At 51.5% G+C, this 10,276-nt stretch overlaps 1 protein-coding gene across 3 annotated transcripts in view; it reads left to right on the top strand.

Moving 5' to 3' along the window:
* The window catches only part of Treml2 (triggering receptor expressed on myeloid cells like 2), a 19,199-nt gene extending 9,592 nt beyond the window's left edge, over positions 1-9,607 (top strand). For all 3 annotated transcript variants that reach the window (XM_028766730.1, XM_028766728.1, XM_028766729.1), the window contains 4 exons: positions 253-573; positions 4,958-5,351; positions 6,270-6,376; positions 6,596-9,607. In XM_028766730.1, the coding sequence (XP_028622563.1) occupies positions 253-573; positions 4,958-5,351; positions 6,270-6,376; positions 6,596-6,681 (908 nt within the window). In that variant the 3' untranslated portion in view covers positions 6,682-9,607. The remainder of the gene's footprint in view (positions 1-252; positions 574-4,957; positions 5,352-6,269; positions 6,377-6,595) is intronic.
* Positions 9,608-10,276: the final 669 nt, after the last annotated feature.

Raw genomic sequence — 10,276 nt, 5'->3', positions numbered from 1 at the left:
TCCATCAGACTTGTGCTAGGGGTGTGTCCCTATTGGACTGGGGCCTCTTCCATCAGACTTGGAGCCAGCTTCTGGGGGCTAGGGATGCTGTGAATCTCCATGCAGATTCTCTGAGGGTACGGCTGTGCATTTGCCTCACACTGAGCTCCAGGAAAGTCAGGGCAGCGTCCCCCTCTCTTATTGTCCTCGGCTTCCAGTTTCAAGATGTCTTCTTTCTCAGCAGACCTTGGTCAGCAAATCCTGTCTCCCTAGGTCCCTCCAATGAGAACCTGTACAGGAAAGTGCGGCGGCGTGAAGGAGAGACTCTGTCTGTGCAGTGCTCCTACAAGAACCGCCGGAACTTTGCTGAAGCCAAGTCTTGGTGCAAAGTCAAGAAGAAGAAGTGTGATCACAACTTCATCCGGAACTGGGTGAGGGGTCCCAGCTACTCTATGAGGGATGATGCCAAGGCCAAGGTGGTGCGCATCACCATGGAGGCTCTCAGAGTTCAAGACTCCGGACGATATTGGTGTATGCGGAACACGGCTGGAAATTTCTACCCCTTGACGGGTTTCCAGCTGGAAGTATATCCAGGTGAGTAGACGTGTACAGCGCCTGGATGAGTGGGATAGTGTAACAATGATTCTTTGCTATGTACATCTTCCTGTCATGGTTTCACAGACAAAGAAAGTGGGTTTTGGCACGCTCTGTGTGGCTCCGACCTTGCCCTTGAGCAGAGCGAGATTGGAACTCGGGACTCTACTTCATTTTATACAATAATCTGAATGTCATATGCTCACCCAGCTCTAGGGATGTGCCGGGCACTGTTATATATAGGCTTTGAGAATACAATAATGAACAAAACCAGCCTCAGCCCTGCCCTGTGGGAGATGCCAGACAGGAACACGCCAATCCAGACAAACCGCTGCACAGCACAATAGATGTCCTTAGAAAACAATGACGAGTGGCAGAGTTACTCAGGGTCAGGGATTTGATTGATGCATCGAGCATCGGAGGACCAGTGAGCACTCAGCAGGGCTCCAATGACAGCTCTCTCACCTATGCTCGGACAAGCAACTGCAGGGAGAGCCTTATGTGCAAGGTGAGACGCTTCAAGGCTTGCACAAGGAGAAGTGGTGTGACTGGGCCACTCAGAGTGGGGGTGGGGAGAGGGTTAGGGGACAGGGAAGGACAACAGTAAGTTTTAGAATAACTGGCTGCATTGGTTTGTTTGTTTTGAGACAGCATCTCACTATGTAGTCCTGGCTGGCCTGGATCTCACTCACTCTGTAGAACCAGGCTGATCTTGAACTCACAGAGAGCCACATTCCTCTGCCTCCCAAGTGCTAAAGGTGTGCGCCACCACACCAGACTAATGTGTTGTTTTTATTTAGGCTTTAAGCATGGAGAGTCGAGTTGTCCTCAATTCCATAATATGGAGCTGGGTCTAATTCTAACTGCAACAGAAAAAAAAAGTATTATATCTTTCTTTGCCTGTCTCTCCTCTCTCCCTCTCCCTCTCCTTTTCCCTCTCCCCTGTCCCGTGTGTGTGTGTGTGTGTGTGTGTGTGTGTGTGTGTGTGTGTGTGTCTGTCTGTCTGTCTGTCTGCCTCTGCCTCTCTGTGCCTCTCTGTGCCTCTCTGTGCCTCTCTGTGCCTCTCTGTGCCTCTCTCTCTGCCCCTCTCTCTCTGCCCCTCTCTCTCTGCCCCTCTCTCTCTGCCCCTCTCTCTCTGCCCTCTCTCTGCCCCCTCTCTCTGCACCCCTCTCTCTGCCTCCCCATCTCTGCCCCCCTCTCTCTGCCCCTCTCTCTCTGCCCCCTTTCTCTGCCCCTCTCTGCCCCTCTCTGCCCCTCTCTGCCTCTCCTGCCCCTCTCTGCGCCTCTCTGCCTCTCCTGCCTCTCCTGCCTCTCTGCCTCTCTGCCTCTGCCTCTGCCTCATGTATGTACAGATTTATGTGTAAGTGTAACGTGTGTATGTCAAGGCCAGAGGTCAAACTCAGATAGCATTCCTCAGAGCTGTCCACACTGTTTTTTGAGACAGGGTCTGTCACTGGCCCACAGCATGCCAAGTAAGCTAGGCTGGCTTCTTGATGCCCAAGTTAAAAGCGCTTTACCGACGGAGCCATGTCTTCATCCCCTTCGCAAGGCAACGATCACTGCTTACAGAAGGTGCGAGTGTGAGAAGAGGCAATGAGACCTAGGTGGATGCCTGACTGGAAACAGCAGTGGCTTGGACAAGTGGGACTTGGGCAGTGTGTGTGTGTATGTGTGTGTGTGTGTGTGTGTGTGTGTGTGTGTGTGTGTAATAGATGGACCCGATTCTATTCTTTTTCAGACTTTTTGTGTATTTTGGAGTGACGGCAGGATTTGCTCAAGTGGGAGACGGGAAGAGAATATTGACTCATCAGTTACTAGGAGACGGTAGCATTTATCGAATAGGGGAACCCCCAAAGAGAGCTCTTTAGAAGGGGAATCATGAGCCCTTTGGTCATGGGAAGACACTTCCTAGGACCCAGGGGGAGAAGTGACTCAGGCAGCTGAAGTGTTAGTGATGGGGCAGAGCTGAGATGTACACTTGAAAGTGTCTCTATAAGGACAGCCAGGGGCATAGAAAGGTCGCTGCTTAGGGCTGGGGATGATCACTAAATGACAAGGTCTCTCTCAGCATGGCTCAATAAAACTGCTCATCACTAATCAAGGGGATAGAAAAAAAATCTCTCTCTTGTGCACAGAAATAAGGGAGAAGAGTTGGAATGGAGGTGTGGGGTCCCCACATTTATAAGACAGGAAAGGGTGAGGGGCCGCCAAGCATCTGGGGAAAGCCACCGGTTGATAGAACATTAGCCACCAGCCCTCTCCTGTTCCCCTCACCTGAGTGCATCTCCATCCTCCCTGGTCTGATCCAGCAGGAGCTTTCTCTCTCAGTTGTGGGGCCGAGTCTCATTTCTTTGCTTTCCCATTTGATGTCAACCCGAGATGCTGGTGAATCTGACTCCGGGTCTTCATGGGGAGGGATGCGATGCCATCATGAAATGGACTTATTTTTATTGTCATTTCTCTTATTATTATTTTTGTGTGCATGTTTGTGTGTATGTGTCAGTTGGGTATGTGTGTGTACATGTGCATGTGTGTGCATGTGTGTATAGAAGTCCATGAACAAGCTTGGGGGTCAACCCCGGTGCCACCCATTCTTTTATTTATCTATTTTCTTTGTGACAGAGTCTGTCACTAGCCTGGAACTTGCCAAATAGGCTATCTGGCCAGTGACCCTCCAGGGATTCCCCTGTCTCTGTCTCCCTAGCATGGGGATTGTAAGCCTGTGCCACCATGTTGGGCTCTGGGGATTCATGTTTGCATGGCAAGTACCACACTGGTTGAGCTCCCCTTCCAGGTCATCATTTCCTGCTTCTGAAGGACAATCCTGGACAGGTAGCAACTTTGCCCATGTTTTCAGTTGTAAGAAAAAAAAAATCTCCTGCCCGTGGGAAGATGGGTCTGTGGGAAAGGACACTTGATGCCAAGCCTGGTGATCTGAGTTCGATCCCTGGGACTGGTATGGTAGAAGGCGGGAACTAACACCTGGAAAATTTCCTTTGATCCTCATCCTCATGCCAGGAAAGTGTGTGCCCACTCCCAAACAAATAAACAAAAACAGAAATAAACATGTAAGCCTCAGGCACTTACAATTCTAACAGTAGTGTGTGCTCCGTCCGGGCCTTGTAGCCCAGGGCAACTGCCGGAGGAAGCAGCTGCTCTCCTGCCCAGCTCCTTCCGTTTTGGAGGTGGGGATGGTTTCCTCTTGGTCACTTTCTCGACTCTCCCTCTCCCACACTGGTGTGCTGAGAAGGAACCAGGGAAGATCATTAGTGGTGTGACTTAGCTAGAGGGTGTGGGAATCCCCTCTGCTGGCTGAGTCCTTTCTTGCCAATGCTTTGATGTGAATGTCTAAACTCGTGTCTCCCAAAATACCCCCTTTAGAGGGTGTTTCTGGTGTCCTTGCCACGAGAGTCTTAGTCATGAATTGGCCTCTTCCTCCATCTCTTGCTTCACCAGGTTGGTGTTCAGGCTTCCCTTGTTCAGAGCCAACAGTTCAGGCCTCCCCGCAGAGTGTCTGAGGGCTTCAGGAGTGTATCATTTCTGTGCCCAGTAGAGGAGTTGGAAGCCTTTCTCTGTCTTGCTCCTACCGAGACTCAAGAGCTCCTGACTGCAGCTCCCACCTGCTGTTCAGACCCCCAGCTGCTCCTGGCAGTTAGAGGTTGGGATGAGCCCCTCAAGGGGCAAGATCTGCTCCTGTGTGTCTTAGTGCACCCCAGCGAAGGTGTTTGACTCTTTCCAGTTTCCTCTGGAATTTGGGACTCTTGGCCCTTCTCTGTCCCCAGTTCTAGTTCTCGTCTGTCAATTATGGGGCAGCTTTCTTTATACCACATCATATTGTAGAAATATCTCTTAAACTCAAAAAAGGGTCCTGAGATGGCTCAGTAAGTCGAGGCACCTGCCATCAAGCCCAATGTCCCGGGTTCAAACCCCAAGACCCATGTGATAGAACAACAAAGCTGACTCCAGCAAGTTGTCCTCTAACCTCCACATGTGTGCTGTGGCCCATGCGCACACGTATGAACACACATGCATATGTAATATGAAAAGGGGATCTCTCTGATGCTTATGATTGAGAAGAGCCTGGAAAAGGACAGGAAGCCAGGGAGGAAGATGGAGCTATGCTCCGGGAGCAGCCTGATAGGGGAGGCTAAAGATTGTTCCGAAGTCTCCCCTCCCTTACACGTCCCCTTCTTCATGCCACTCTTGGAAGAATGCAAGCCTGACAGCCGGAGCTGAGCCCAGAGTCACAGAGAGGCAGGCTCTTGCTATTGTCCTGACATCTGAAGGGGCTAGGAATTCTATCTGAGGGGACTAGAAAGAAATTCTGTCCCTTGCAAGCAAGCCTCTGGCTTAATCTAACTTTTCTTCCTCTCTGGTCCCTCAGCCCTCACAACTGAGAGAAACGTTCCTCTCACACATCTCACCGACACCCTCAAGGATGGATTTGTCACAACCGGCCAAGTCCGTATTTCAGACTCTGAGGCCCCTTTCACATCTGACATGACTGTGTTCACATCTGACATGACTGTGTTCACATCTGGACTCCTCGCCTTGGCTTCAGGGACCACCGCACCAACCCCCGTGACACGCTACAGTTTCGCTGATACCAGTGACACCATTACAGAGCCTGAGAGGAGCATAGAGTCCCAGCCAGCGACTGTGTCTCCTAGCAATGCAAGACCCTTCTCTGCTGATCCAGTGACCACCTCCACCATGCCCAGACAGCAGAGTAGCAGCTTGTCCACCACGGGGACGTGCCACCAGTTAACCCCCAACAGGTTATGTGATATTTTATCAGGCGTGGCCTCAGCACAGCACCCAGAGCCCAACAGATTCAAAGAGGACACTCTTACTTCTAACCATCTCTGTTGCTCCTCCCAGGGACTCAGCATGACCCGTTGCTGAATGGGATTATGGGACATGGGAAAGGTCGTGATGGAGAGCAGTGGGGGCAAGGGTCAGGGCGATGGATGCAGAGAAGGGAGGGCCTGGCCAAGGGAACACAAAGTGGAAGGGGGATGACAAATCGTGCTTGAGGCAGCCTCTGCTGTGCACACAAGAATGTTGTCCCATGGGCAGCGCTTGTCAGATGCCCACTCAAGGCCAAGGGACAGTGACATGCCATCCCCTGTTCTCGGTCACTAGGAGAGGTAGCATAAAGGGCTTGGTGACAAAGGAGGGCACAGGCCCTAGTGACACATAAAGGGGAACTTCTGCTACAGAAGACAAAGGGAACAAGAGGACTCCTCTGTCACCATGGAGGCAAAAATCTTCATCTCTTCAGTCCCGAGGGGGCATTTTGTAGTGTCCTTGTCTTCACTGATGAATGAAGGGGAGGTATCAAGTGGAGACGCTCCCTCTACCCGGTTACGTACTTCCTGGGACTCTGATGTCTCCTTTCTCTTCCCACATCGGATCCTCAGAGAGACAGAAAGACAGAGAGACAGATACAGAGACGGGAAGAGAGGGAGGGAGACACACATAGACAGACAGACAGAGACAGTGAGAGAGACAGACAGACAGTAAGACAGACAGAGGGAGAGAGACAAAGGGAGAGAGGGAGAAGAAGAGGCCGTCTGCCTGGAGGGGTGCAATGTGAGGCTGTGTGCCTGGTCTGTGTTCCACACTGCCAAAGAAAGCTGTGGCCAAGGTGAAGAACCCGGTGCTAACCCTTCCCTTCTGTCCTGTCTCCTCAGGTCCCAGGAGAGTCACAAACCTGTGATGTTGGTGGTGGTGTCATTTCTTCCAGTACCTGTGATGTTAGTCGTGGCCTACGGGATTTGGAAGAAGAAACACATGGGAAGTGAGTACAGCCACTCCTGACCTCCTAGGGCCAAGATCTGGGTATCTGAGAACTATGGACTGAGCCTCTGCCTATGGCCAGGCATGGACGGCCCTACATGTCTCTTAAGGGGATGAAGGAATCGTACTGAGTCCAGAGAGGGGCAGGGTCACCCAGGTGTATTGGGGCACTGAGAGCTGCCAGGCATGGCCCTCTGTCTCATCTCCCTATTCGTTGTAGGATACAACTTGGCCAACAACTATGCTAAACCCTGGATACACCTTCCTGAAGGACCAGAGACACCATGGAAGCCTACTTGGTCTTAGACAACTCAGTGAGCTGGGAAGCTGTTTTCAGTGGGCTCATAAGGCCAGAAGAGGACCAAAAACCAGGCAACAGCCCTGGGGCAGGAGGACAGTAGAGCTGCCTTCCCTTCACCCAGGGCCACTGTGTTCTCGGCTTCCCTCTGTTCCCTTCAAACGCCTCTATATGTTTGGAGACAAAGGTCAGGTCTCAGGAGACCCCGAGGCAGCCAGTGCTTCTAGGGTCCTGTTCTGGATGAGAAGGAGCAGTGACTAAGACCTGGGCCACAGAGGAGTCAGTAGCAGGATGCCCCAGAGCTGACCAAAGCCACATGTCTTCAGATGTTCCCTGACTGTGGCTGCTGGTCCCTTCTGTCCTGGGAGCCCACAGGTCACACGTGTTTCCACTTGTTTCCTGTCTGCCATCCTCTGCAGGCTGGTGACAGCCTTCAGCTACAGGGCTGTCCTCTCTCAAGAGGAGTGCAAAGGCTGAATCTGGTTTCGCCGCTCAACTTCCTCCTCCCATTCTACAGTGATAGCTCATGGAGACCGAGCGCAGAGACTCAACCATGGGTGTCTGCAGCCTTATCTAGAGAGCACCCGCCTCCAGACACTGGGGTGGGCTGAGGACCAACTTCTGAGAAAGGAGAAGCTCAAGCAAGGCCATTTCTGAGAAAATGGAGATACCCTGCTTAAAATAGCAGGAGAGAGAGGAGCAGGGCAGGAGACTGACAAATCAGATTCTAGGAGAGAGAGATGGGAAGGCACCTGGACATACGGACACAGAGACACACATATACACACATGGAGGCAGGGAAGAGGGAGAGGAAGCAGAAGAGGAGGAGGGGGAGAAGAAGGAAGAGAAGAGGAGAGTCCAAACAGCTCAGACTTGCCCTCTACTATCTAGATCACTGGTGCAGAGTAGAGCGGGGCTGTGGACTGTGAGCTGAGCTGCCTCCCTAGCGGGGATGCCCACTAGCCCATGGAGTATGGGAAGGTCCCTGGGCCGAGTTCAACATCTACACTCTCGGCCCTGAGTCAGGGACAGCAGACATCACAGTCAGGTGGGTGGCACAGCCGGGGCCTTGGTGCACACTCTAGGATGATGACTTTGAGGCAAGAAGGACCCAAGTTGTAAAGTCGGGGGACAGAAAGGGGAAGGCATCCCCCCCTCTGCTTCCAAAAGAGAGTGGAAGAGGGGAGATCAGACTGAACAACTGACAAAACAAGTTCTAGAAGAATGGACAGACAGACACACACATACACACCGGACAGACAGACAGACACACACACACATACACACACACCCCTCTGGCTAGCAAGCATCTGTATAGAGCCACCACCCTAGTGGATAACTAGGGAGGACTACCTCATACTGCCTCTGAAGTCTCACCCCCACTCCCATATTGGCCCTGAACCTCCATTGCCCCTTCATTGTCCCTGACAGCCCTGTTTACTGAACAGGTGATGGAGAGGTCAGGCATAAGGACCAGTGATGCCACTGTCCCTGAGCGACCCTGACCAAGCCACTAACCCTGTCTGGGCCTCAGTTTTCTCTCCTTTGAAAGGGGACAATGATTCCTGCCTCTAAAGATTGACTGGGATGCAATGGATGACATAAACAGTGTGCGACATACAAGCATCCTGTGATGCTTCCCCGAAGATCTTTCCCGTCCTGTTGCTCATCAGGAACTGAGGGGGGGGGTTGAGTGTTCCTCCTGCTGCTGCTGTGACTAACACTCTCTGACCAGGGGCTGCAAAGATGGCTCATGTTTAACATGCTCATGGCTCCAGCTAGGATCCAGGCTCAGTTTCCAGCACCCACATTGGGAGCTCACTCTGTAATGCCAGTTCCAGGGCATCTGATGCCCCTCTCTGGCCTCCTCAGGCACCACATATACATGGGGCATATAAACCATTACAAGTACACACATATACACGTATAAACCGTTATAGGTACACATGTATACACGTATAAGCCATTACAGGTACACATGTATATACATATAAACTATTGCAGGTACGTGCTTATACACACAATAGTTTTTTTTAGAAACCTTTAAAAACAATAACAACAAAAACCAGCCACTCTGGCCAAGAGCAGCCTATGGAGGAAAGGGGTTATTTGGCTTATGCTTCCAGGCCACAGCCCATCACTGAAGGAAGTTAGGACAGGAGCTCAAGCAGGGACTTGAGCAGAGACCATGGAGGAGCGCTGTCTGCTGGCTTGCTTGCAGTCCCGTGCTTAGCTAGCTTTCTCATACATCTCAGGACCACTTGCCCAGGGAATGGTGCCTCCCACAGTGGACTGGAGCCTCCCATATCAACTAACAGCCAAGACAATCCCCCAGAGATGTGTCCCCAGGCCAGTCTGAACAGGTTGATCCCTCAATTGAGACTCTCCTCAGGAGACTCCAGGCTGTGTCAAGTTGACAGTTAAAGGTAACCGTCAGCTTCCTTGATCTCCTCTCCTCCTGCTTCTGTCCTCACCTCGGGGATGCTGTGACTCTGTGGTGAAGGCTGGATTATCAGTTGCTGTGATAAAACATCACTGTTGGGAGGCAGCCGATCCAAGGCTCTCCCTGAAGCTACAATGTACTGAGAAGAAATCTAGTTCCTTATCTAACACGAGGAACATGCTAGTAAAGTCATCAACGCCCTGGGACCAGGCTTTGGGGAAGGTGTGATTTCAGACCCTGAAACCCAACACCTCTCCCCCCCCATCCCCCTGCAGAGGAGCTGTGGTTATTAGCAATGCCACTGTGGGCTCTGTCTGTGATACAGTTGAGATATCCCGTGTTACTGTTGTACAGCATTGATTAGCTTCCTGCTGACTTCATCCCATTGTACCACAGCTTCCCCATTCCCCCTCTGCAACCCGTAGAAAAACTGCTGTTCTTGTCAATAAACTTGTCTGGCATAAGCCGTCAGCGTCTGCAAGACCCCCTGATCCCAGTTTTCCTATCTTCTTTATTCAATCCTGGTCTACCCTCTCAGGAACCTGCACAGAAGCCCTCTGATCCAGGTCACACCATGACCAAGGCAACTTATAAAAGGAAGAACTGATTTGGGCTTCCCATTTGAAGAGATGAGACTCCACTGACTGAGAAGCATGGCAGCTTGCACCAGGCTGGAGCAGGATGCTGCAAGCTCACATTTTGGTCCACAAGCAAGAAATAAAGAGAGGGAATTCACAGTAGCGTAAGGACTTAGGCTCTCAAAGCCCACCCTTTATGACATACTTCCTCCAACAAGGCTATACTTCCTAAACTGTCCCAAACTGCACTCCCAACTGGGGACCAAGTGTTCAAATGCCTGAGACTACGGGGAACATCTCGCTCAAACCATTACAGTGGCCTCAGTGCGATCTCCTTGTGAATAGTTAACACTCAACGGTACTGAGATGAAGACCTGAGTCCAAATTCCCAGTGCAGCCCTTCATGACAGTGTGACTACAATGAGTCACTGTCCCTCTCTGATACTGTGTCCCCTTCTGGACAGGAAAACAGAGAGTAGCCCCTGGATACTACCTTTTAGTACAAGGGCATGTGCATGTCAGTTGCATGAACATGCCTCAGTATCTAGAGAGGCAGAGCAAGCAGCGAAGGGAAGCCATCCA

The sequence above is a fragment of the Grammomys surdaster genome, unplaced genomic scaffold (genome assembly GCF_004785775.1).
Source record: "Grammomys surdaster isolate TR1022 unplaced genomic scaffold, NIH_TR_1.0 169, whole genome shotgun sequence".
In the NCBI taxonomy this organism is placed as follows: domain Eukaryota; kingdom Metazoa; phylum Chordata; class Mammalia; order Rodentia; family Muridae; genus Grammomys; species Grammomys surdaster.
The sequence above is the reverse complement of the archived record's forward strand: the minus strand, read 5'-3'. Positions and strand labels throughout refer to the sequence as shown.